Source organism: Hemitrygon akajei, chromosome 3 (genome assembly GCF_048418815.1).
Source record: "Hemitrygon akajei chromosome 3, sHemAka1.3, whole genome shotgun sequence".
NCBI lineage: Eukaryota > Metazoa > Chordata > Chondrichthyes > Myliobatiformes > Dasyatidae > Hemitrygon > Hemitrygon akajei.
This window is the reverse complement of record NC_133126.1, coordinates 75164156-75191888: the sequence shown is the minus strand read 5'-3', so window position 1 is coordinate 75191888 and position 27733 is coordinate 75164156. Positions and strand designations below refer to the sequence as shown.

Genomic DNA, 27733 nt, shown 5'->3' with positions numbered 1-27733 from the left:
TGGACGGCCTTCATACAATGCTGTTGACAATTGCATCCTCCAAATATTCACTTTCATTCTTCGTAGCTTCTAACTTGCTGAAGTTGCCAAATTGTTTCATTTTCACTCCTGGCCATTTCTGGCATCTCTATTCCTGAATGCTTAAAACCATAGTGAGCAAACGGTTCTGAATCGATTTACTGCTTATTTCTCCCAAATGATCAGTGACAAAAAAATTGCTGTTTTTTGAATCTAAACACGTGCAATTGATGCTATTTAAAAACTGTTCACTCGAAGCTATGTTGAGTCTAATTTGCAAACGCAAGCAACTGATGTAGTTAGAAACTGTTGGGTAACAGTCTTCTGCCTCAATTAAGTGGCATAGAGTACTAAATAAATGAAGGGAACCCCTGGTATTTTCTTGATTAGTTTTTGTTCTTTATGAGTTATCCCAAATAAGCGCTCGATTAACTGATGACACAAATAACTGGAATCGACTGTAAGTGATACACGTGGGTTGAAAATGTTTAGAGTTTTAAAAGGGTGCAAGAACAGAAAGGAAGAAAGGTAACCACAAATATGGGAGGATAGAATGAGAATGCTTCAAGAAAAAGCACACGAGATCTTTGATTTTATTAATCAAAATCAAAAATAAGAAATCTATGCTAAACCTTTATTAAAGTGATATTGGGATTCAGCTGGAATATTGCTTTCAAGTTTAGGAAGTAATTCCAGGGTTTTAAGAGGTACAGAACAGATTTCTACACCCTTCAAAACAGGAAGGGCAAGAGAAATGATGGAACTATTCAAAATTATGATGGTGTTGGCAGAGTAAAGAATGACAATAGGTCACAATTAGAAGGTGCCTATTTAAGGTGATTGGTAAAAGTACAACAGGCAAGAAGTAAATAATATGAAGCCTGCCTTTTGTTGTGATCTTGGAGGTGCTATCTGAAGGAATTTGAATAAGTATTTGAATTGAAAAGTAATGGTGAACAACATGTGGAAAGAACAAGGAGGTGGAATTAATTTAGAAGCATTTTCGAAGACTATGGGTTTGATGAGTTCAATATCTGCTTTCCCCAGAGTATGAGTATAAGTTTTTTCAATGCAGTTTCTGCTGTTTATTAGGCACGTATATGGAATAAGGAAAATCAGACTGAAAGGCAATGGGAACTACTATTTGCATGAGACAAATATCAAATATTTTAATTCAGCTACTTTATAGTTATTTTCATTTCTTTTCTCCAAACACCAATAGAAATTCCATAGAGAAGTTCTTAATATTTGACAGTTACTCTTTCCACTGCTTTATTACACAAGTAAACATTGCCTTTACAGGCAGATTTTGTGGGCAAATCTGCGTCATATAGCCATCCAAGTCTTTAATATGCCTTATACTTTACTCCAGATGGCGTCTACGTGTGTTTACCTCTGAAGATTAACCATTCACCATTATTTTCAGTTACTTTCTAGTTTGGATACGATTACTTGCTACAATCTATTTTGCTCATGGAATACTTTGCGATCCTTGTCTCATTTTGTATTGTGATCTTATCCTGAAGGCCAGACAAAGCTGAAATAAGTAAGAGTTGTCCTTTGGGATCTGCCTGCACTTCAAGTGTGTGCTTCAGCACAAATGAGAATTTTATCTTTGTTTGCTGTACTAAAGTGATTCAGGAGTATTTGTTGTACAAGTTCAAGTGCAGAGATGAGTAATACTGGCCACCAATTCCCAGACTTGTTTAACGTTGGTAACAAAGACCATTTTTCTCTTTTGTCAAGAAGCTATTCAGCAATAAACCATCTCCTGGAGGGACAGTGAGCTAGCCTCTATAGTTTACCTGTTACATGCTCTTTGAGGAATTCTAAATCTGAACATTTAATTGATACAGCTCTATATTATTTTATTTTCTTTAGGTGATGAAAATGTCGCTGCCAGTGAAGTGGATAGAAATATTGCTGACAATGAGGTGATATTAACGTAGAAGATTTTTCTGATTATATTTCAATTTCATGCTTGCTGGTTGAAATGAAGTCAGTAAATGGAGATGACTTTAAAAGCATTTCCATCCTGAAATTTATGTTGGAAATAAATTTATTTGAGCTGATTAATTATTGTGCCATTTGGTAGAAATTAAAGGAGAGCTTAATATTTATTTGGCAGAATATTAATGTAATAAACTCAAGAGTTAATGCTCTCATTTTCCGTAAACTAAACAATATAAGCAGTTGTTGTGTTTTGGTGTCTGATTTTTTTTTTTGCTTCTTGTTTGCTGTAATATATTTTCACAGAATAAATTTGTGCTTTCCACAGTATTAGTTCCGGTGAGTGATTTAATTGCTAATATTTTTCAATAGATCTATTTGAAGTTTAATTTTGGATTTTTATCTTCCTTTCCTTGAAAAGATGGTAATGAACTTCTTTCTTAAAATGCAAATGAGCAGAATGTTCATAGCATGTTAGCAATATTGCAATAAAAAAATTGAAAAAAGAAAGAAAAGAAAGAAAACAGTATTGCTACTATAGCAAATGAGTATTTCAGTACAGTTGCCCATTTTGGGGGATGGTTAAGAGTCAATCACCTTGCTTTGAATCATGAAGTCACATACTGTATGTACCAGACCATATAATATCATAAAGGTGTTAATGATCCATGTAGGTTTTTGCAATGCCATAGTTTTATGTCCACTTAAGACCAGATCTTTACTGAAGATTTTTGCTTGTTTTTTTTTTATTAGCTGCCATCATGGGGTTTAAATGCACCCTTGGTCACAGTTTCTTGGACAGTCTGAGCTGCCTGTCTGAATGCATGCAATCTAGTAGTAACATGTCATTTTTCTGTTTAACCACCATTCTTGGAAAGTATTGCATTGTTGCAACTTTATTTTGTACTTTTTTAAATTTGTCTCTACAATTTTGTATCTTAATATTGCTGATTTGTCTTTTTGTGATTTTATGCATTGTAGAAGTATAACAATCAAATGGAGACAGGAGAAACTGAAGATGCTGAGATCTGGAGCAATGAACAGTGTGCTGGAGGAGCGCAGTAGTTTGAGCAGTATCTGTGGGAGGAAAGGAACTGTTGATGTTGCGGGTTGAAACTTTGCTTGAGTTCCTGATGCAGGGTTTTGACCCAAAATGTCGACAATTCCCCGCCTCCCACAGATGCTGCTCAACCTGCTGAGTTACTCAAGCAGACTTTTTGTTGCCTTAGGAATCAAATGTTAGGCTATAGGTAGAAAAGGTCAATTAAAGGAGAAATGATAATAAAATGCATTAGCAACAGCCTGCACACTAAAATTCTAATGACTTAACTATGTTACTTGTAAGCATTTGGGTGTGTTGATTGTAAATATTCTGAGTGCTTTAATTTATCCTTATTGGTACCTTATAAGAATATTTTTGTGGAATGCCTTAGATTCCAAGCATGTTTGCTCCATTTAGTCAGTGTTAAAGTCCAGGTTACTGTGGCTTTCTCGAGAGCACTTGGGTACAGGAATTAGGATTCAGGTTGACTATTACTCTGAAGAAAGCTGAAGTTTCAATAGGCCCACACAGGTAAGTTTGATAAATACAGACTGCAAGCACTAGACATTGGAAGTATCTGCATTTAAAGTCAACATTGATACTGATATTAATGCATGTTTTTCCAAAGCCAAAGCCACTTATGAATGTTTATGGAACAATCATGGTACAATGTGCACAAGGCTGTGATGCACCCTGCACTTTTATACGTCTGTGAGATATGGGTCTAATGTCACTGTATTTCGAACGTCAACAGTTTTCATGTGTGTAGAAAAAAAAAAGCAATTTTTCATGTACTTCTCAGGAAAGCATTTCACAAGTCACTTTGGTTAATTATTATTGTCACATATACTAAGGTACAGCAATAAACTCATCATACAGATCAATTTGTTACCATGGTGAATTTGGGTAATAGAAGGTAAAACATTAATGGAGTGCAGAATAACATGTTATGGAGAAGGTGCAGTGCAGGTAGACAATAAGGTGTCAGAACGAGGTAGATTGTGTACGGTTAAGAGTCCATTTTATCATACTTAGGAACTGTTCAATAGTCTAACAGTGGGATGGAGTTAATATTCAGGTTTATTTATCATGTGTACATTGAAACATACAGTAAAATGCATTGTTTGCATTAATAACCAGCATATCCAAGGGTGCACTGGGGTCAGACCGCTAGAGTCGTAACACATTCCAGCGGCAACATAGCATGCCCACAATGCCTAGCAGAACAACACAGAACACAACAAGCAACAAAAAAACAACAACAGCAAAACAAACTCCGTTCCTCCCTCCCATGCATGCACATACACGGTCCTTTAACTCCATGGCAGCCTCCAGCAGACTTGGACTGAGGTCTGCAGACTTTGGGCTTCTATCTCCCCAGCAGCCTCAGTTCTGACCATGATTTCCAGACTTCTGATTCAACCCTTGTATACTCTCTGCTGGCCTGACAGCAAACATAAAAGCACAGGTGTCCCACATCTGCATCACTGGCCTTTGGTCGTGGGCAGAGACTAAGGCTACATCCGCACTAGACTGGATAATTTTGAAAACGCCAGTTTCACATAAAAACGATAGGCGTCCACAAAATACATTTTAAAAAATATCTCTGTCCACATTGAAATGGGTATTTCGATGAATCTCCTCCTACTGTGCATGCACAGGACACATCTACCGAAAACAAGCACATGTTTGGTGTCGAACCTCGTTGTGAAAGATGGTGCGTGTTTGTTCAGTTACAGACTAGAGAAACTTAAACAACAGGCAGCTGTTGGCTCTCGCGACTTAAGGAGGACTTAAAACTAAATAAAACAAATACTAGCGCATACGGAGGCAACCGACAGAGAGTTCACTGGCAGACCCGGCTGACGACAAACATTGAAAAACTGACTAACTCTGTTGCATTAATAAAGCACCTTGTTAAATGTGTAAAACATGTCTGCATCAGTATTATCTTGTATTTCCATACAATGTTACATTAGGCTGTTACACATCTATTGTCAGAGAAGTACTTGCATAAATAGGTAAACCACCTTCATAAAAGCAAGGAGAGAAAACAGGGTAAAGTGAGTATATTTATTTATTCAGTAAGTTATAGAACATAGAACATAGAATAGTACAGCACAGTACAGGCCCTTCAGCCCACAATGTTGTGCCGACCCTCAAACCCTGCCTCCCATATAACCCCCCACCTTAAATTCCTCCATATACCTGTCTAGTAGTCTCTTAAACTTTACTAGTGTATCTGCCTCCACCACTGACTCAGGCAGTGCATTCCATGCATCAACCACTCTCTGAGTAAAAAACCTTCCTCTAATATCCCCCTTGAACTTCCCTCCCCTTACCTTAAAGCCATGTCCTCTTGTACTGAGCAGTGGGTCAAAGTATTTGGTGAGTACATTTCTAACTCTTCTGGCTTCAGTCTCATTGCCGTCTGTTCTGAAATTGTTAGGTTGCGTTCAGGAAAACATTGAAATGGCGCGCTGCTGTCTGTCAGCGTTTTCAGATTTCTCTGGTTACCCCGTCCACACTGATCTGTCCAAGCAGCGTTTTCAAAAATACACACCCTGGAAAGCATTTCTGAAAAGCTCCAGTTTCGGGGGACGAAAACGCTGTTTTAGTGTGGACGGAGGGTAAAAGTGAAGAGAAAAAGCTTCAGTTACGGATTTATCCGGTCTAGTGTGGATGTAGCCTTAGATTCTGGGCTGACGTACAACTTCATTGTTCCTAAGCCCTAAACCATAACCAGACCCCTAAACTTCTATGTCCACCCCCATAACCGTCATGATAAGCCTCAAAAAGCAGCTAAATCTGAGCTGCAATGCAAGGATAGAGGTTGTCCTTGTGCCCGCGGATGTGTTCTTTCAGGTTTTTGTATCTTCTTTCTGATTTGAGGATGAATTTCCAGGGTAGACAGGATCTTTGATTATGCTGGCTGCTTAACTGTGGCATCAAGAAGTGAAGACAGAGTCCATGGAGGGGAGTCTATGTTCTGGGATGTGCTGAGCTGTAACCATACCCTCCTGCAATTTCTCGTGGTCACAGTTGGCCTACCAAGCCATGATGCATCCGAATAGAATGCCTTTTATATGGTGCATTGATAAAAGTTGCTGAGGGGCACGGGGCATGCCTCTTGAGGAAGAAGAGGTGATGGTGAGCTCTTTTGGCCATGATGTAAATGTGGTTGGACCAGGACAGACTATTGGTGATGTTCATTCTTAGGAACTTGAAACACTCAACTTTCTCGTCCTCTGCACCATTGATGTAACAAGAGAATGTCCATTGTGCACTTGCCCCATTCTGAAGTCAATGACCAGCTCTTTTGTTTTGCTGACAGTGAGAGAAGTTTAGAGATGAGTTTGTTTATAATTATTGTATTGAAGGCAAAGCTGTAGTCGATAAAGCATGGTCTAACGTAGATGTCATTAGAGGTGAATGTAGGGCCAGGGAGATGATGTCTGCCTACCTGTTTTGGCAGTAGCCAGAATGTAGTGGGTTGAGGCTGTCTTGGAGGTTGGAGTTAAAGCAATTCCATGAGCAGCCTTTTGAGCCCTTCATGATGATGCTGTCATCCAGAAGAGTGACAGTGCTCTGAGGAGGTTCTGAAAAACAGGAACAGAACTAACGTAAAGATTTCTGGCATTGAGGCTTGAAACTGAAACAATCTCAAAGGAGTGTATTACATGATGACAACCTGAAAGATTGGTGCTCATGGTTCTGGCAGTTAGCCAGGTGATCAGCCTCAGACCTGTACTGAACTGATATATCCAGCCTTATAGATTACAAGCTATTACTTCACTCAGATGAATAAGTTCCAGTTGGTCAGTATTTCAGTCCATGACCTGGAAAGACAGGACATCTGGGGATTCCTTTCTTTATAGTAACCTGAGGGATGGAATGGTAGAGAGGAAGAGATTATTTCACTTTATGTGAAAACCAGAATTAGGAACCATAAGTATACAGTAGACAGTCCATATGAAATTAATAAGGAAATTGGTAGGAAGTGGTTTATCCAGAATATGTTAAGAATGTGGAGTTATCTACATAAAATGTAATAGTGATGATTTGGGTATGATAGTGAAAATAACATATGTTCTGATCTTTTACCAAGTCTTTTGTGTTACTTAAAGGAAACAAATGGAAATGTGGTAAACCTAGAACCAGAACCCATTCGTACTGAGCCCAAAACAGAGGATTCAGTAGCTCTACTGTCTATGGTTCAAATACAGAGGGATGACTAAGCTGACTCTTTGAATCAAGACACCCTCCCATGAAGAGATATTTAAAAATCTGAAGTGCTTTATTTTAAACGTTAAAATGATCTTAAATTGAAAATTAAAATTATTAGAAATGAGTTCAAAGATTAGAAATTAATTTAAAGCATTGATAAAGCAGAATACATAAATATAGAACTATAACAAATCTGAATATCATCTATTCAGGATTGATGACCCTGTGACCCATCAGATGAATGTCGCCCTGCTATTTACTCAGTAAGGGGCAGTGTGCTAAGTGCACCTGGCCTTTCATCACACCGCACTCACACCAGAACTGCAGCTTGCCTCTGACTTCTTGTCTTTGATTGTACAGGAAAAATCAGAGAGAAATTGATCTGTGAGAACATTGTTCGTGGTTCTCTACATTTGTCTTGTGGTAAGTATTGACTACCCCATAGTTAATCAACAGAAAACCTGTCCTTTAATAAGTAAGTTAACTACATTCATACTAGTTTAGGTTATTAACCGGTCGTTTGGCTTCTAGTCCTTTGAACCCCAACAATCACCTGAAATATCTATGTAAGTAAAATTCAAGAATCTATTGTTATTTGGCATAACTTATTTTTATCCAAACTAACAAAAAAAATTTTTGTCCCTGTTCACTCCACTGAAGAATAAGCAGGAAAACCTAAATTGGAAATTTGCATGGAATGCAAGAGTGGCTGGTTTTAATCACATCTGGGACAGATCATGCTAATTTTTTATGAGGAGAATGCTATTTTAAAAGGAATTAGCAATTTTGATTTGGATTAAATTTTAACTATGATAAAAGCTTCAAGAATCAAGTTAATAGGTGGAAGGAAATGGAGAGAACATTTCTAATCAAATGATAGACCTTGAGAAATTGTTCTTTATTTTCCATATATTACTTATGGAAAATTTACAAAACAATTTAATTTAGACATTACAAAGAACTAATAGCTTTTTAAAGAGAAAAGGCATGAAAGAAATGGAGAGTTGGGGAGAGGTTGGATTCTGAAGTGAATGTATTTTCTTGCATTGAAAAATGCTAATTAATATTTATTTTCTTGTATTTTATTTTCTTTATATTAGCAACTTTGTACTGATGGAAGGATTGAAGTGACAAATATACCAGGTTCCGGAATGAAGACTTTAACACCACAAATCTTATCAAGTGAAAGACGTCTATATATGTGTAAAACATGGGGAGAATCAGCTTGAAGTATTTTTGCTGAAATGTTTATCTTCACGGAAGACATACTGATTTCTGATTTTACGTGGAATTATGATTAAAAGTGTATGATTAACCTAACTGATTTGGCATTGATTTGCATGAACTATGGAATGAGTGAGAGATTCATGACTGCTTTGGACTAGACAATTTAAGGCTTGGGAAGCAAAAAGCAGCAATAAAAAGAAATGGAAATTGACTGGATTTTGGAATGGAATATAATCAACCTGAAAATGTTTGTTTACAATGGCTAAATGTATTTTGTGAATTGCTGGAACTGCAGTTACCCATTATGCTCCCATCATGTGCACCGTAGAGCGTGGAAAAGGTTCATGGTGGGTTAGGTAAATCCATCTGACCTACTCTTGCAGCTACAGTATTTAAAGTAGGTGGCGTATCTAGTTGAATATTGGGTCAATGGTGATCCCTAGAGTCTTGGTAATGGTAAAGACATTACCTATCAAGGATTGGTGCTTAAGTTCTCTCTTGTTGCAGAAGCTCAGTGCACTTTAGCAGTCCAAAATTACCTACCTATGCAAAATCCCCTTTTTTCAATGTGTGATGGAGAAAGGTTCTGAATAACTAGCCCTTTCCAGTTCACCTACCACTCAAACCAGTGCCCTGATGATGGCATAGCCTCAGTCCTCCATGCCATCCTATTCCACCTAGAAAATGATACTCTGTAAGCCAGGTTGGTGGGTAACTGTCATCACTGGGACTCAACACCCCTCTCTGTAACTGGATCTTGGACTACTTGATGGAAAGACGCCAATTGGTCCATGTAGGCAGCAACATCTCAAGCTCCATCACCCTGAGAGAGGACCTAGAGGGGCATGTCAAATGGTGCAAAAGCAACAACCTGAGCCTCAATGTGGACAAGGTGAAAGAGATGATTATAGACTTCAGGAAGGTACAGATTGACCGCTTTCCCTGGCACATTAATGGCTCTGCAGTGGAGAGAGTGAAAAGCACATGAGTCCCTTACTGTGCACATAATGGATGATATAACCTGGGCCTACACCACCTCCCCGTTAGAAGTCACGGCACAGATTACACTTTCTGAGGAGATTGAGGTGTTCAAGGCTCTCCTAACAGCTTTCTACAGGAACATCATTGAGTGTGTCCTGTCTGGCTGCATCATTGTGTGGTATTACATAAAACAAAGCAGGAAAATAAAACAGAAAGGTTTTAATTCATGTTAAGAAGCTTGATAAATTGATGTACAGAGCCCCAGCAAATAATACAGAAGTAGAATGTTTGTTTTGAACATATTGTAAAACGCTGGACCATAATTTGATTAAAATGTCCATTTAGGAGTATAGAAAAGATTTACTGGAATGGTTCCAGAGATGAGGGACAGTCCAGAGAAGCTGAAATTGTTTTCCTTAGAGCAAGGACGGATAAGGGAAAGTTTCAAAATCACATAAGTCTGAAAAGTAAATGAGGAGAAACATTTGCCTTTAGCTCAAGGATTGACAATTGGGCACAGACCTTAGGTGAAAAACCAAAACCAGCTAGAGGAAAAATGTTTCCATTTCACTGCCTACAAAGATGGTGGAAGCGGAAGTAGAAGCTGTAGCGGCTTTTAAAGTGGAATTGGTTGAATACCAGATGTAAGTGAATATACAAAGTTGAACTACTCCAACTGTAATTTTTACAAAACAATGTTAAATCCCTTTTAGCTCTAGTTTCATTATACGAATTCAGATATTATTCCTTAAACCGTGTTAAGTAAAAGTGATAGCAGTGTTGTCCGATTGTGTCATGTAATTAAATTCTGCAGGTTTTGCCATCAACATAGATAGATAATTCACATGTTTTGACCAGAATTATATTGGTAGTTGAGAAAATTGAGCAAAATATGAAGTTGGAGGTAATTAACTAGCAAAAGCCGTGATCACGTCCACAGCAGTTGAATGGGTGCCAAAATATTCATTACAAACTCTATTGCTGTCCTGACATCGGCTTCCTTTGAAATCAAAGAAAATACTTTTCTAATGGCATTATTGTATGTTAGAGATTGAAGTTAAATGGAAATTAATGAATCAAAATCTGGGAAAAGTCAAGCAAGATTTCTACCATCATCAGGAAATGGATTGCCATTTTGTAAAAGAAGATCTGTGTAGTTCAGGGATGTGAACCAAAATTAAAATTTGCTGTTTTGGAGGGGCAGGTTCTGTATGCACATTACTCAGGTGGACACTTGTGAGTCCGTAACATGCTAAGTGATTATTGAGGTTGGTTGTGCTTTGCGGTCCAACCCCAGACAAAAGACTTTTCTTTTTCCATTCCCACCCAGACCTTGGTTACTGAATCAAAATTACTGAGAGGTCCATGTGCAATATGGCCGTCCCTTCCTTTTTCCATTGAGCAAAGGCTTATTGTACTGAATGTGCACTGTTAAGACAGGTGGGGGGGGGGGGGGTTAACTGTGAAAATATCTTCAAAATGTTTATATTCAGTTTATTTATTCTGGAAGATAATAAAAGGATTAAAAGTGTATTTTCAGACCATTTTACATAGGCAACTTCAATGCCAGGTGCAAAATGCACTTTACCTTATGAGTAGCATTGAGATGTCGAAATGGAATGGAAACCATATTGTTGATCTGCAGAGATACTTAACACAAACCAGCTGATAAAATATCTTCAGTCTTGAATGGATTATAAGTAATTACACAACAAGAGAGATTGCTTCTAAATGTTTTATAGTAATTTCATGTTTGTTATAAACAGCAATGTTTGATTTGAACAGCTCTAATTGTAAATTGGCTAGAAAGATGTACAAAAAAAGCAACTCCTATTGATAAAACAATATGTAAAAAGCAACATCTTCAATTCAATGTGCAAAAGATTTCATACAGTCAGAAACACTAACTCTAGGTAGCATTTCCTGATAAATTACTTAAATAGCATATCTACAAAATAATGAGATTTGTTTACTTGCTTAATGTTACAAGTTTCAACAAAAAAACTCAATAATTTATACAACCTTTTTTTTCTTTTAATAAAGAGCAATGACATACTATTAATTTTGGGAGAAAACATGAGCCAGTTTGAGAACACTAGTTGCTTTTAACATCCTTTGTTACTGGGGCAATACATTTTTCTTCTGTAAAAATAAATTTTTGACTATGTACACAGCCTTTAATACTACAGTAGCTTTGAGAGACTTTAGACACATGAGCAAGGTTTTCTGCTGCTTGATCCAAAGGTTCTTATTGATCAGACAACAGTGAGGTAATATTTGTACATAGAAAAGTTTCACCTTTTTCTCTTTTTGGAAACCATACAGATCCATGTGTATCACATGGTTGAAAAAGTTCTAGGCTCTAAAAGGGCTATTTGTTAGGAGCAAAATAGAGACAACTGCATCTCACGGCCCAACAGCCTGCAAAAACAAGATTACAGACTCATGCAGAGTCCCTCACTTTCAGCTTCACCTATGGGCTATCCTTTAGGTTGGGCAGTAGAACAAAATGTTTGAACAAATAATAAAAAAAACCTAAACTAGCTAGCATCAATATAGAACAATATTAATAAATAATCACTGTATTTACAATCTTAGAATGCAAAGACTATGATAAATTCTCATGGATAGTCTGCCGCATTTATTTTTTTTTAAAGTGTCCTTCAATCTTATTTCATCCAGGATAAGAAAATAAATAATTTATGACTTTTTTAAAAAATATCTACAGGCACAACAATTTGCTATTTTGACAAATGTTAGGTTAAGAGAAGAGCAATCTCTCAACTGTCCACTTGCGCCTTTTTTAAAACCATAGTATTTGAAGCATACACTCCTTCCATGGTGGCCAGTATCAGTGCAGAAGAGAATACTTGTAGACTGCTCTTCTAACTTAACTTGCCATCATCAGACTAGCTTCACTTGGAATAAAAGCAAGTGACAGCAATCTTATCCTATAGGAGCCGAAGTTATGTTTGATCTTCATAAATTCTTCCTGGCAACAAGACCTGAAGATAGATTTTGCAACCTCTGACTTAATCTGGTCAGCACATACCTGGAGAGATGGCTGGTTTTGATGTGAATTGCAGTGGACTCAGGATCTACGGAATTAGATTCTCATGTGTGTAATCAACTAACTAATTCTGCTAGTATTCACACATTAATTTTGAATGTTCCAACACAAAACAAAAAACAGTTCCTCCAAGGTTTCTTCCAGATATATTTGCACATAAGAAATCTATCACAGCTCTCCCACCCCATTTGTGAGTTCTTTTTCTGCTCATTTAGTCCTCAGCTATCCTTTCATCATAAAATGGTCCTCATCTCTTTTTGAGAAAAAGTCCACAGCAGAGATGGTCTCATTAACAGTGTGCAGTCTCCTTTCACGGGGCCTCCTGCCATGAGATGTAGTAGAATTGGAATGATTAATGATTTGCCTTTTCCAGAGGCAAGAGGTTTTGTTTAAATGTACCTGTAATTTGCATTTGTCAGAAGAGGAAACATTTTACTGTGTCATGATCTAGGGAATGATTTCCTTGCAGACATTGCTGTATTTTATGTTGATATCATCCAGTGAGTTCTATCAGCCAATGCAGGTCATGTGCTTTCCATAAGTAAAACAAAGGAGGAGGAAACAATGGCTCCAAGAAAATAGATAGGTGCAACACCGGTTTCTTAAACATTTCCACATCCAGGACTGTTAATTAAGAATCTGTGGGGAAAAAGAAATAATCAAAATCCAAATCAGAAAGATTCTGATTTTCAATACAGGTTTATCATTTTCTTAAGCTTTCACTACTCCCGTTTTTGAATTATTTTCCAACATAACATTCACTTTACCAGCACTTTGTCAGTTAACTTTTTTTTCAGGTTGCATTAGCAAGGAACAAACATGCATTAGTACATGTACGTATATTACTTTAAGGTTTAGTTAAGAAATTTTGCAGTGGTGTTTTGCAGTTGAGTTTTCCACATATGGATATAACCCTTACCTCTACATTCATATTTAAGATCAGAGAAGTAAACCATTTCTTGAGAGAAGACGAAGAGACCCAACCGTCCTCCAGCGTAGGTCTTGTCATAGATTGCTCCAGAGTCTGCCATAATCTTCCTCCCTTCATACATTACAACTCTGTAATATGAATAACATAATCTTCATCAATCTGATACAAGAAAGTTACTGTCCAAATCAATTCCATCCTTAATTTGTCTTGTGATTCAAAAGCTAATGCCATTCTCAGATACTTAAAGCAACATAATCCATAGTCAATAATATAGCAGGATAAAGTAGAGGTTGTGAAGAAATTACCTGATAAATCCAGTCTTTGGCCTGTGGGTTAATTGCCATCTGTAAGCTGCCTTGTCCTTCCAGCCAATGTTTTGAGGATCATGCCACAAAGTTTTAACCTAATAAAACAAAAAAAAGCAAATTTTATTATTTAGTTGCTTCCTAAGAACATCAAAATTCAGCTCATACAAGAGTAATTCTATGTTCTGCATATGCAGAGACTCACTATGCATCTTAAACAAAAAATAGGTGGTACCCAGCAAATAAACAGCAATACATTCAAATGTATTTAAATCATGAACGTCATGTGAGAATTTAACTGAATGGTGAAAACAGGCTTGAAGGGCTTCCTCTATAAAGAAGACATTCTTTATTTTTAGTTATTTTGTAGCAACTTCTCTAATTCTAAACATGTAACAATGATAGTTTCAGTTTCAAAAACCCCATCAAGGACTTCTAATTTTCACACACGCCTTAATATGAATTATACCCCTGATGAGCAACTTAAATACTTAATTTGCAAAATATTTGTGTCAGAATACTATTGTAGAAGTATTTAAAGTTCACTTACTTGTCCTGCTGTATTCCCAGTGTGCCAAAGTGCATTACGCAAGTGCTCTCCTGGTCCAGTTGTAGAGTTCACCACTTTGATGGAGAGTCCAGCATATCCCTGAGCTTTGGTTGGTGTATCGTGCCAGTAGGTTTGTGTGATCTGTTTCCACATTACCACATAGAAGCGGCCACTGGACTGGTATCCAAAAACAAATCCAGCATAATCATCATCACGTTCAGTATTGATGAAGAATGTTCCACTGAAGTCAACGGCATTAAATTCATCATAACCTAATTTTTTAAAAAAAGGTGCTTTGAGTAAAACATCACACTAACTAAACTTGACCAATTTGAATGTTATATTCCACAAATAATTCCTAGGATTAAAAAAACAGGATCTAGTGCTTTCCCGGCATTCTTATGACGAATAAAATCTAGCCTGAGAAGAGTATATTCGTAGCTAGGATTATTCAGGATTCCAAATATAGTTATACTGTTCTTGTTTTCCAGAGACTTGCTATTAACAAAACTTTGCATTGTGAGCCAGACCCAGGCATCCCTTCGCATCTATTTTGGAGAAACCAGAATATAAACGTGTACTCATAAGGGGTGACCTATAACGCTATGCTCAAACGTGGCTGAAAATACCTGAGCAGCTTGTCAGGTGAATGGAAGCAAGTCTGGCAGAAGAATGCAAAGAGGTTTCCTCTGCCAGGTGTAGGCCCTTGATTAACTGAGTGGAGTTTATGCTCTGCAAGCTGTACCCCACAATCTCAAGTGTCAGTGGCCTAACCAGAAAGCCCCAGAAAAGGAAGATCTCAAGTCTGCTGCTGATAATTCCTCGGAAACTTGGCCCTTCACTCCCTAGGCTCAGTTTTCCAACCCTATATTGTGGCAATGGTGCCAAAAGTTTAAATGAAGCCCAGAGCAAATTTTTGCTTGAACATCAAACAGAACTATTTTGCATAAGGAATTAGCTTTCCCGCCTACTGTGGCCACAAGTTGTCGCGACTACGTGTTGCCAATTTGGTACCATATTGCTTTGCAAGCTCAACACTCACCTACAGCAATGCCAGGATCACAGTTAACTGTCTGCACCAACTCTTTGCCCTTGTGCCGCACAACCCAATTGGGGTCATTCTGGGATGTTCCCTTTGGATCCAGTGGTACCATTTGGAACTTGCGGAAATCGGTCTCAGTGATTTCGAAGTTTTCAGGACAAACATCATAGATATCTGGGATACTGTCTCCATCAAAATCATCCTTACAAGCATCGCCTCGACCATCACCTGAATAAAAGAAGTGATATCTTAAGCAAAGGTACCCATTAAAGTGTTTTTCCCATTAGTTAATATTTATTCCTCTCCATCCCAGTTTATAGCTAATAATTGTATGGAGATGAAATTTTTAGTCTTACCATCAGAGTCAGTTTGGTTGGGGTTGAATTTCAATCGACAGTTATCCCTGTCATCAGGAATACCATCATTATCATCATCATGATCGCAGGCGTCACCCCTGCCATCCTTGTCATGGTCTGCCTGGTTGGAATTAGCAACGTAGGGGCAGTTGTCCAGATTATTCTGATGACCATCCTCATCGATATCTTTGTTGTTGTCACATTTGTCTCCCACGAGGTCAGAGTCCGAATCAGTCTGGAATTGGTTAGCACATCCATATTAGATAAGCCTTCTGCAGAACTAAATACAGGCAGCACCAAAAATGTCCTTGTTTACTGATTAAGCAGTCCTTTTACATGCCTAAATCAAACAGATGTATTATTTGGAATGTGACATTTGTGTAGGGAATATGGGAATAATAAACTATGATTAATAGCCAAAGGGGCTTAAAGGCCAGTGTATACTCAGCAGGTCAAAGGGCCTTTGTGTTTTCTAGTTTTATGAACTGAGGGACGATACTATGCTACACTTATCTTGATCCAATATTTACACAGTCAAATACATAAAATCCATTATGCTGACTATTGACTGTTTGGAGTCACTGTATGAAATAATTAGTGTGCTGTGCAGTGTTGCCTCTTTCAGCAACATGGCATGAACTGGATTAATATAAATCCATTAGAGCACCATGATTTAAACAAAATACATTTGACGCTCACTTTGGTCCAGTTTACAATATTTCCACAGAAACTTTTGATTTAGGTTATACTCCATTCAATCATTATTATCTTTAACAGAATAACCTCTCAAGTGAACAAAATTCTCGTAAAACTCATATAGTCATAGAATACTACAGCACAGAAACAGCACCTTCAGCCATACTGCACTATTATGCAGACTAGTCCCATGACCTGCACCTGGACCATATCCTTCCATCCATGTACCTATCTAAATTTTTCTTAAATTTTGAAATCAAACCCGAATCCACAAATTTTGTTGGGCGATCGTTCTACACTCTTACCACCCTCTGAGTGAAGAAGTTCCCCCTCATGGTCCCCTTAAACATTTCACCATTTGCCCTTAACACATGACCTTTAGTTTTAGCCTTACTGAACCTCAATGGCAAAAGCCTGCTTGCAGTTACCCTATCTATACCCCTCATAATTTTGTACACCTTTATCACAGGGTTTCCCAACCTGGGTCCATGGAACTCTTGCTTAACAGTATTGGTCCATGGCAGAAAAAGTTGGGAACCCCTGCTCTATCAAATCTCTTCTCAATATATATGTCATATAACAATATCAACCTCTAACTTCCTAGCAGGTTAAGAACTAAAACACAAAATAATAAAAACCCTATCGCTGATCTGCTGGAAGATATGCCTGACAGAAGTGAATAAGCTGAACTAGATAAAATTGACATTTGTGGTGGACTCCAGACACCATGGTCAAGATAGAAGTTTACATTTTATTGCAACTTTTTATATTCTCAGCATTGGTCATGAATATTGAGCTAAAAATGCTTCAGGCACATTCTGATCCACTTTGGGTGGAACTGACAGAATTCTTCCATTAAATTACATAAATATCATTTTTAAAAAAAGGTATTCTTGTGATCTTCATAACTAAAACAACAGTAGTGCAATTTTGAAAGTTAATATTTTTTCTCAAAATATTCTAATATTACAGTAATTAGTTTGTTAGTAGCCATTAATTGAAAAATACTCACTTGATCTGGATTGTGTTCTAGTGGACAGTTGTCACACTGATCACCAATGCCATCTAAATCCGTGTCCCTCTGATCAACATTGTACACATAAGGACAGTTGTCCTTCTCATTTAAAATACCTGGAAAGCAAATCAAAACATTGTTGTAATATGGTTAAGAGGTGGCACTTTAGGACAGACTTCCTTTCACTAGGTGTCCGCTATTATAAATTAACCAAAGAATGGGATTGTTCTCTATATACCAGAAAAGGTTATGATAAAGTGACTTACTGAAACTAGTAATGATTCGCTAAGGGGAAAAAAAGGACTTAAAGACAGATTTATGCATTTCAAAATGTATCAGTAGTTTAAGATTTCATGGATAAAGACGAATACTGACGGCAGAGAGCAAGAAAGTGAACAAGAGAGAGAGAGAGAAGCAGGTTCATTAGTTAACTTTAGAAAAAAAGAATTGTTAAAATACTTGAAAGTTGCAGAAGTAATCCAGGAAAAGCATAAGACCAAATTGTTCTATCAAACAGACAGCTCTCATAGATTGGGCTATGTGACTTTCTATGACTAACTTATTTGTGGTCTTCATCTTTGCCAGCAGAGCATTCTTACCATCTCCATCAATGTCAATGGCACAGGCATCTCCTTCCCCATTTCCATCAGTGTCTGTCTGGTCAGGGTTATTGTTGTAAGGGCAGTTGTCACAACGATCACCCACATCATCCCGGTCGTAATCATATTGCACAGGGTTAAACAGGAAAGGGCAATTGTCCTGAAATTAAGTTTGAGTGATTAAGTTGAAATACAAGTTTTAAATAAAAGGTCAGTGCTCACTTTAATAAAGTCGACTTCAATTTAATTCAGTAAAGTGTTCTTGCAAACAGTCCATTATTCAAAGAAAATCTAGAGGAACATTCTTGGACACCTAGGTGTCAGATTGCTGGAAAATTTGTGTTTGCTTGTAAAGCTGTGACTGTCTCACAGATTCTGCCAATGTGGATGTGAAAACACAAACCCTAAAGTCAGAAGTACTTTTACTTCTTTTAATGGCATTGCACTCCACAAATAGATTTCTCAGGTGCCTGAAACAAGGGCTAGACTGTTTTGCCAACTGTATGCGATGTGTTCAGAATACAGAACTCCTAGTGAATCTTGCCTTCATTCTGTGATGAGTTAGTGTCATAGGGGAGAATGTGCTTTCTGTTAGTATTGTCTGGCTTAACAGAGTAGCAAGGTGTAGAATATCTTTCATTCAGGACCTACCCTCTCATCTGGAATGCCATCATTATCATCATCGTTATCACAGGCATCTCCAATTCCGTCGCTATCATGGTCTTCTTGTCCAGAGTTAGGCAAAAATGGGCAGTTATCCTAAAATCAAAAACGATTGCAGTTTAGATGTGAACAATAACACTTAAAGATCTGTTAAATGTAATTTTACAGAAAGATGCCACTGTAGGAATTAATGTTTTTAGCCACTTCCTCTTTGATATAATTTAAAAGGCAGCTATCTAACAAAATTGTTATGAGTTTGCACATCCAAGCAGAACAGACTATTATAACTAATACTAAATGGACAGGCTGACAGAAATATCTTACATAAACCACACCCTATCCTTTCCCTGTTACAACACAGATTTTTTACTTCCTAAACTGGCTTCATTCCTTAGATTACGTGTTACTTCAATACATTTCCTGATACAAGGGTTAAAACACCTGTAATGAAGTCCATGCTATAGACTGTTGCATTACATTGTAGAACTGAAGCACCACTTCAAATTTTAAACTAAGCCTAAGATATTGACGAAGAATGTCAAGAAGCTCTTAATATAGAAGTAATTACAGCTTACTTTTTTGCAGTGGTAAGTTGCATTGGCAACGCAGGTGAGATCTTTATTTGGCCAACCGTCCAGGTCAGTATCTTCTCCACAGATGATGCCGTTGCCAGCAAAACCAGGCTTACATTCACAGCGGTACATCTGCTCACTGAAGACACCAAGGTAAATACACTTGGCATGTTTATTGCAGTTGTTTGTCCTATCTTTGCAGGGATTGCGTGGCTCACAGACCTAGGTGCATAAAAAGCATGATTTAACCATTTGTGCATCTAGTATACCACACTTTTATTTTCCATTATTTCTGGTGATGCCCTGTTTTACAGGCCATTTATACTCATGTACATGCTACTTCTTTGAAATACAAAGAAATGCCACCATTTAATTGTCATTAACTTTTTTTGAACCCTCACCTGCTTGTTCTTTGTAGCCTCCTCGATGCCTTTGCCAAATGGTTGATTTCCAGTGTATCGTGCTGGACAGGGCAGGCAGTTGTAACCGGGCTCTGTGTTTTCACACCTGTTCTCCCCATTGGTTTGATAGCAGGTGTCAGGCACTTCCACGCACTGTAAGAGATTAAAAAAAAGGTATCAAAGACAAGAATCTAGGATGTGCGTAAAAGTACAGTACTGAGTAAATGCCGGCCAATATTTACCTCATTAATGTCCTCACAGTGAATGCCATCTCCTCTGTAACCAGACGGGCATGGACCACACTTCCAGGATCCGTCTGGGAAGCTGGTACACTTGCTCTGAGCAAAGCATGGATTTGATAAACATCCATCTGTAATATAGGTGGATTTGTACATGTGACTATTTGTTGTGTAAAGACCATAAACATAGGAGCAGAATGAGGCCATCTGGCCCATCAAGTCTGCTCCGCCATTCAATCATGGCTGATCCTTTTTCTTTATCTCCTCCTCAACCCCAGTTCCCGGCCTTCTCCCTATAACCATTGATGCCATGTCCAATCAAGAATGTATCAATCTCTGCCTTAAATACACCTAACAACCTGGCTTCCACAGCTGCCTGTGGTTACAAATTCCACAAATTCACCACTGTTTGACTAAAGAAATTTCTCTGCATCTCTGTTTTGAAAGGGCGGCCCTCTACCCTGAGGCTGTGCCCTCTTGTCCTAGACTCTCCCACCATGGGAATCATCCCTTTCACATCTGCTGTCTAGGCCTTTCAACATTCGAAAATTTTCAATGAGGTCTCCCCTTCATCCTTCTGAATTCCAGCGAGTACAGACCCAGAGTCATCAAATGTTCCTCGTATGATAACCTTTTCATTCCTGGAATCACCCTCTGGACCCTCTCCAATGCCAGCACATCTTTTCTAAGCTGAGGGGCCCAAAACTGTTCACAGTTTCATCCTTAAAGTTATTGTAAGGATATGTAGTTGGGATAAAAAAAATCCTGCAACCTTGTTAATGTTATTAAACTGTAGGCAAAAAAGAAAACTTGCAAGCTTACCAATTGGACACTCCAGTTTGTTGCAAATCTGGGTCTCCCGAGGTTCACCCACGCACCTCTTGCCTCCGTGCTTGGGTGCCGGACTGTCACAAAGACGCGTGCGTTTCTGTATTCCTCCTCCACAGGTGACAGTACAAGAGTTCCATGGTGACCAGATACCCCAGTTTCCGTCAACTGAAAAATGAAGCCAATGTTTAGTTTTAATGTCAAGCATTCCAAGATTTAGGTTGTAGCTTTTGATAGGTAAGTGGTTTGACTAACAACTCTGCTGGCACAATACCATGCAGCCTAAGCAAGTACTCACTTGGGCATGGAGCCTGTTCACATTTTTCGGTTTCCCTCTTCTCTCCCACACATTCTTTGCCACCCATTTGTGGCATTGGTGAGTTACACAGGCGGATTCGAGTGATCACTCCAGTACCACAGCTCACAGAACAAGATGACCAAGGAGACCAGTAACTCCAACCACCATCTTGCTTGACTAGTATAGAAAAGAGAAAATATTAACATCTATTTCCGGACAGATAGGTCTTGCTGTCACAGATCAATAGAACTACCCAACGCATCATGGGCACTAGCCTACCCACCACAAGTACAGAAAGATGCCAGAAAAGGGCCACTAACGTCATGAAGGATCCCACCCGCTCTGCTCATGAACTGTTTGTCCCACTCCCCACAAAGCATCCATGCCAGGAGCAGCAGACTCAAAAACAGTCAGGCTGATCAACACCTCCACCCACCTGTCACACTCACCTTATGTATAGACACTACTACACCTAGCATTACTTTATGGGCATACAGTCAATCTACTGTATATGAGCTATTGTATGTTTTTATATTTATTGTGTTTTTTTTTACAGTTATTGCATTATCTTATTGTGTTTGTGTGCTGCATCGGATCAGGAGTGACAACTATTTCATTCTCCTTTACACTTCTGTACTGGAAATGGCATTAAACAATCTTGAACCTTGTGTGAGAGGGAAGAAGCAGAATTGTGTGCCTGCTCTTGCAGGTGCACACTTGTGTTCACATTTAAAATTCCGCCCTAACATCATATTGCCTTTGCACATGCAAGCAAAACAGTGGGAGACAGGAAAGTAAACTTACATCTCTTGTCACATTCTTCCAAATGGCAACTGCGAGTCTGAACAGAGGTCCCATGACAGTCGCTATTAATCCGATCACAGGACCGACCTCGCTGCTGAGTTCCAATTCCACAGGTGACAGAACAATGAGTCCATTCAGACCACGGAGACCAGCCAGCCTCGGATTCATTCAGAATTGCTGTAGGAATTTCAGTACATCTCCAATGAAGTCCCAAAAATGAAAGAAGTTGTGATCTAGAATATCCTAACCCAATGCTTAAACTGTAAACTAACCACATTGTGAAGTCTACGCTTGTTTATTTTCACCAACCTCAGGTAACTGCTAATACCCATATAAATATGTTGTGTGAGAATGTTATCTTCCTATTTACAGTATATCTAATCTCAATCCTCAATATCCTTGGTTAATGAATACGCCAGATTTTCATATTGAATATTAATTAATCCCTTTTCATTCTGGCTAGAAAATTAGTTCTTCAAATCAGAGTATGGCTAAACTGCAGAATGTAACTGCAGTTCCCAAAGGAAGTCAAGTTTAATAATGGTGATGTGTCCAAAAGCTTTTCTGATGGGGATGTCACACAACAATTACCCTTGTCTGGTATTTCTTCAGTAGCTCCCTATTTTATCCAATACATTTCACAAAGAAAAGGTAAAAATTTAAATGCAAATTGGAATATTTGCTGCCTAATCTGACAGCTTACAAAAATGGAGGAAGCTGGGGAAAAAGGCACCCTTATCAGAGGGCAGTTTTCCAGAAAGTTGTACAAATTGGATTCTACCTAATATTGATACCCACTAACTCTAGCCCCAATACTCAATACCTAGCATTTGGTTTCAGATATTTAGGTTACTGTTACCAGGACGTACATGGGCATCGGGCACAGCATTCCCCATCCGGAACCACAGCATCTGCGCAGGATACAGTAGGGCAGGAAATCCTTTGGCAGAACGTGACAGATGACTGAAAAGAAAAACAAATTGAGCAAATGACTTTCGGAGGTAGCAAACGTTTGTTAACAGGTATCTGACAACAGGCGGCTGACAAGAGCTGCCACAAAAGCAGCTGGTTAAAATGTGAACACAAGAGATTCTGCAGATGATGGAAATCCAGAGTATCAGACACAGAATACTGGAGGGACTTAGCAGGTCAGGCAGCATTTATGGAAACGAATAAACAGTTGACATTTCCATAGATTTGGCTTACGCTGCTGAGCTCTTCCAAATGTTGCGTGCGTTGTTCTGGTTGAAGTGTGTTATTATTTCCCAAATTTGTATTCATAAGTTCCTGTGCCTTTTATCTAGAAAGTGCTGGAGGCAGTATAATATCACGTGTCATAAAGGAATTCATGATGACTCTAGGGACTGCTTGGATGCCTTTTGAATAACTTGGAACCAGCAAGGACTCAATTTATTAATGGAATGTTTGGAAATTTCATACTTGCTTGTTTAATAGTGTCCATCTAACATACTTCTGATGATTTACATCACTATTTGGAACCATAAAGATTAAGTGATCTCATAGAAATGAAAACTTTTTTTTTGTGGAGTGGGTGTGAGCAAGTTTTTTGTGTAGTTCCAAGCTGATACAATATTGGTATTTGTCATTGACCTTCTCTCCGGAGAATATTGCCAGAGACATTTCCCTACACACTCAAATGCTACAGTGCATAAACACCGATAGTACTTTTCATATGTACAAGTTATTCAAATAACCTAAAATATGGATTGAAAGCACTTTAGTAGCATTGGCAATGGTTGGAGCTACTGCTCTAGAATACCAACTACTGCCAAACAGTAGATTTCCACTGGAATGCAGAATCCAAACTTCTTTTTTTTTTCTCCACACAATACAACTTTTTAAGTGGCTGCTTCACTATTGTAACTCTTACAGATTTTGGGATTGTTTAATTGGAAAACAAAAGTAAGTTACACTTTGGGCTGGGTTCAGGTGTTACACTGCTTATACCTGGCAAGTGCAGTCAGTGCAGTTGTCCACTTTCCACTGATCCTTGTCTTTGTAGGTCATGCCATTATGAACACACCCTCCAATTTGTCTGATCCCAATGGCTCTTGCAATCAGTTCGTTATCTGCAGTCTGGAGAAACAAAGCGAGTTCATTACAATATTGGCAAGTTTAAAGAGTTCATTTTCCCCCCCGTAAAACACTTATCTTTCTTACCAATTTCTGAACCTTGTCAACCAACTGGGTAACCATGGTCCTGAGAGCTTGAAGCTCAGTGAACATGCCGGATAGTTCCTCGCAGGATATGCCGCATATCGTCTGAAGGTCCTTGGTTTTGTGACCGTAGAAGTCGGTCCGGATGGCTGGGCTTTCAGAGCCTCCAATCGGTAAAGACACGATGCCACGTGTGGCTGGAAGAGGAGATGCCCGAGGTCACCATCCAATACAACGCACGGTTTCTTTTGCCAGGGTCTCAGACCGCTTAGGTATTGGAAGCAAACATCAGACGCTCACCCACCCCCCACCCTTGCCAGGGTCTCAGACCGCTTAGGTGTTGGAAGCAAACATCAGACGCTCACCCACCCCCCACCCCCAGGCACATGACGAATCTACGCTTCGTGCATCAACCGTTTCAAGCCCTGGCTCGGCTTAAGCAGCAAAATACAAGACTTAGTGGTTGCCTAGCCATCGAATGCGATCTGCCCTTTATAACTGCTGGCTACTGGTTAAACGTCAGCCCACAGCATACTGGTAGGGCCAACGTGCAAGGCGGCTCGCTGACTGCGTTAGTAGAATTCGAAGTGCGGCAAGCGTTTTGGGAGCGACTAGACAGCAGCATGCACAGTCGGGATTTGTGACAAATACTTACAACTGTAGCAGCCCTTGTTCAGCAGTATCGTTTCTATGTTGGTCCCAAACACAAAACGGACATTCTGTAGGACTCCCTGTGTCAGAAAGAAGGAACAAACACCGTTGAAGCTGCTTCAAAACCCACTCCGGGTTTCTCCTCTGAATTTCGGTTTAGCATGCAAATCCAGCATTGAGAATTCCCAGCACCGCTATATGAAGTTAGTCCTCCGTTCTGAATGCTGCAAACCTTTTCAAATCACCTCGGCGGACTGCAAGGACAGATTTACCCAGCCCTCTACCGTGTGCAACCTTTCTGTGAAATGTGGGCGCGGTCCGGTTCCGTCTCCCTCTAACTTTCCTTTGTCCACCCCGCTATTCGTCTTCGTCCACCACTCTCTCCGCCTACCTGTACGCGCGCCTGCCGCTCCACCTCGCTCATACCTGGAAGTTATTGCGGAGTCCTTTCCCTCCTTTGGCCAGTCTCAGTTTGTAGTCGCCGTATTTCAACACCTTGTGGATGGCTTCCTCCAGTTCCACTTGGTTGACCTTATCACATCCCACATACAGCGTGGCCACGTCCTCTTGCACGAACAAGGTCAGGTTCTTCCAGCGGGCATTGGCCAGGTGGGCATCGGTGATTGACACCATGCTCTGCTTGCCCTCGATGGTGATAGTTAAGTCGAGGGTGTTGGCTTTTCCATTGGACAGGATCTCGAAGAGACGGGTGCCATCCAGATTGTCAATAGCCACCAGAGTGCCCCGGGTCTTCTTCATCTGGCGCAGGGTGGCGAGGAAGATGAATCCCCTCTCCTGCTGAATGTGGTCGATCAGATCCCTGAACCTGTGATCTGAAACCGGGCTGATGATATCGGGGTTGAGGATCCTATAGGCTGGACTGTTAGATTCGGGACCCTTGACCATGTGCACCCCAACGTTTTTGCGTGTGAGCCCAGTGACATCGAACATGTCGAACACATCATCTGCTCCTGTATCTGTGCGGTGGGGAGAGGGGTGGGGGTTGGAAGAAAGAGTAGTGGAGTGAAGTATAAGTTCAATCTTAAATCGTTCACTGGGCGGGAGAACTCAGGAGAGAGATCCAGCCGCCCGTCCGTCCCAACCAGCGTGGGATACCGAACCCAACTCACCTTGGATCCTCTCTGCCGAACAGGCAACGATCATTAACAGTAGGAAGAGTCCTTGTAGAAGCTTCATTTTAGAACACCTAGCATAAAAGAGGGGTGAAATTGTTTTAGCTGCTTATAATTTCCCACAATGAAATCATTTTAACAAACAAAATGCAATTCGTTAGCCGTGTTATTAGAGCCTAACTCTTACTGACCAGTACTCTTGTAATCTCCAGATGAACTGAACGGTACCAACTGTAATAGTTCCGCGTAAAGCAAGAAGTGCCAGTGACAAATCCTAAATGGAACAAATTCTAGTGCAGAAGCGGGTAGCCTGAGTAACCAAAGACTTGGAGCGATGCTTGCCTTTCCGCTTAGCAACTTGTGCAGAAGCAGTCCCTGAAGCTGAGGATACCGGAGATCGCTACTACCGTAGAGCCCGACTGCGGCTGCTTTAAATATCCTTTTGCATTCCTTGCATTCAGCATCTGCCAATCACCGGCAGCCTGGGAGGAAGCGAGCTTGTGTTTATTCAGTTACCTCACAACAAGAGGGATACAGTTCCAAAGCAGGCAGACCGCGGCGAGGAAAGCAATTAGGCGGATTCCAGTGGACTGGAGCCAAAATACTCATATAATATGACCGAAAGATTCGAGCCAGGTTGAGCCGTGCTCAATTGATCATATTTTCGCCTTAACCCAGACAGTCAATTTCAGCAGCCACGCGCAAAACACATACACATATTGACTTAGTTTAGCAAAATTATAAAACCTTGCATTAAAATAGTTTACTTCTTCGACCATGCAAATCAGGCGAAATGTTCAAGGAAAAGAATGTAAAATATGCCAAATAATTTGTGTTTTTCCAGTCAATTATTAATGTGTTTTAATACTTCAAATGTTAGAATTTGTCAGTCCATCGGAGAATCGGGAGATTGGGGATTGATTTTGAATCGGCCACTAGGGGGAAGTGTGTCACTTTATTTCCATCGGTGCACAGTGTCCGGCTGGAGTTTCGGTGACGCACCGCCGAGTGAGACGGAACGAGTACTTCGCACCGTGAGTTCAAACTGCACTTCACGAGTCCCGAACCAGAAAACTGTCTATGAATGCATTCACCTAACACATTGATCGAGCAAACAGAGACCTGGACTTTTTATTTATTTAGTTTTGCGACCCAAAGAGTGGGGAGTAATGAATGCATTTCTGAATCACAGAACAAATTTGTAATGCTCATGATGTTATTTTATAGGCGCAGAAACTATATTTTCAATAAATATGTAAAAAACAATTCTATGTGCGTAACTGGACTCAATCATATAAATTCGATTTCTTTGCTATTCTACTTATTTGGTTTTTCAGTTGTGCCATACGTCATTGGGGAAAAATCTGATCCAGGAAATAGTTTTTGACGTCGGTGTATTTTTTTCTTGGCTGTGAAGTAAAGACAGAATTGATCTGCTTCCTCAGAATATTATGGCACGGCATGAATGTCTGACACTCTGCCACCACCACCCTGTATCAATGCCCCGAGCCCAACACTCATTCATTCCCAGGCCAAATATTTCATCAAAGCAATTCCTTCCCTTAGCAGATGGGTTGCAATTGTATCTAAGCACCGTTATGCCCTCGTCGATCGGTTTAGAGGAGATTTTTCCCAAGCGCAAATATATTTATTCCACAATTCGTGTGAATTCCTTGTTCTATTCAGTAAAATTTTAAACTAAGGTGCTGATATTTTACTTTCTGACCAAGTGCGGTCGATGAGAAAACCATGAATGGGGTAAGGAGAGAGAAGGATAAAACTCCCAGTGCATCACTGTGCTCGAGTAACTATTTGTCTCCAAAACCTCTTGCTCACGTGGATTCCCGTGCCTTATTCGCCCTGAGCAGTATACCTCTCTTATTGTGTGTCCACATATGAATGGCTGTCAGCAGCCATGAAGTAAAAGGGGTAAAGGGGTGAAGTAAAATGAGCGTGT

At 39.5% G+C, this 27733-nt stretch overlaps 2 protein-coding genes across 4 annotated transcripts in view; one reads left to right on the top strand and one right to left on the bottom strand.

Moving 5' to 3' along the window:
* Positions 1–11498, top strand: part of fsip1 (fibrous sheath interacting protein 1) — a 418000-nt gene extending 406502 nt beyond the window's left edge. Inside the window, exons 13-16 of one of the 3 annotated variants that reach the window (XM_073040146.1) lie at positions 1900–1952; positions 2275–2307; positions 7598–7660; positions 8338–8557. In XM_073040146.1, coding sequence (XP_072896247.1) covers positions 1900–1952; positions 2275–2307; positions 7598–7618 — 107 coding nt within the window. In that variant the 3' untranslated portion in view covers positions 7619–7660; positions 8338–8557. Of the gene's footprint in view, positions 1–1899; positions 1953–2274; positions 2308–7597; positions 7661–8337 lie in introns of all 3 variants that reach the window. The other 2 variants (XM_073040147.1, XM_073040145.1) reach the window with 2 other exon arrangements.
* On the bottom strand, positions 11167–26188 carry thbs1b (thrombospondin 1b). Its single transcript, XM_073040143.1, has 22 exons — positions 25968–26188; positions 25774–25850; positions 25070–25620; positions 24648–24723; positions 23996–24189; positions 23783–23911; positions 22684–22777; positions 21815–21991; positions 21011–21187; positions 20707–20880; positions 19888–20015; positions 19646–19798; positions 19248–19466; positions 18661–18768; positions 18010–18169; positions 17408–17526; positions 15700–15934; positions 15344–15571; positions 14302–14573; positions 13752–13849; positions 13435–13574; positions 11167–13154 (listed from the first exon to the last, which is right to left on the bottom strand). Exons 2-22 carry the CDS (start codon positions 25838–25840, stop codon positions 13147–13149), a joined length of 3507 nt encoding a protein of 1168 aa, XP_072896244.1. The 5' UTR covers positions 25841–25850; positions 25968–26188; the 3' UTR covers positions 11167–13146.
* Positions 26189–27733: the final 1545 nt, after the last annotated feature.

Excerpts from the sequence above, each read along its gene's own strand:
- thbs1b (XM_073040143.1), bottom strand. The coding sequence starts at position 25,840 with ATGAAGCTTCTACAAGGACTCTTCCTACTGTTAATGATCGTTGCCTGT. Across the intron at positions 18,170-18,660 it reads ATGGCATTCCAGATGAGAGG|GACAATTGCCCTTTCCTGTT; the intron begins GTAGGTCCTGAA and ends ACTTAATTTCAG. Across the intron at positions 17,527-18,009 it reads CATTGACATTGATGGAGATG|GTATTTTAAATGAGAAGGAC; the intron begins GTAAGAATGCTC and ends TTTGCTTTCCAG.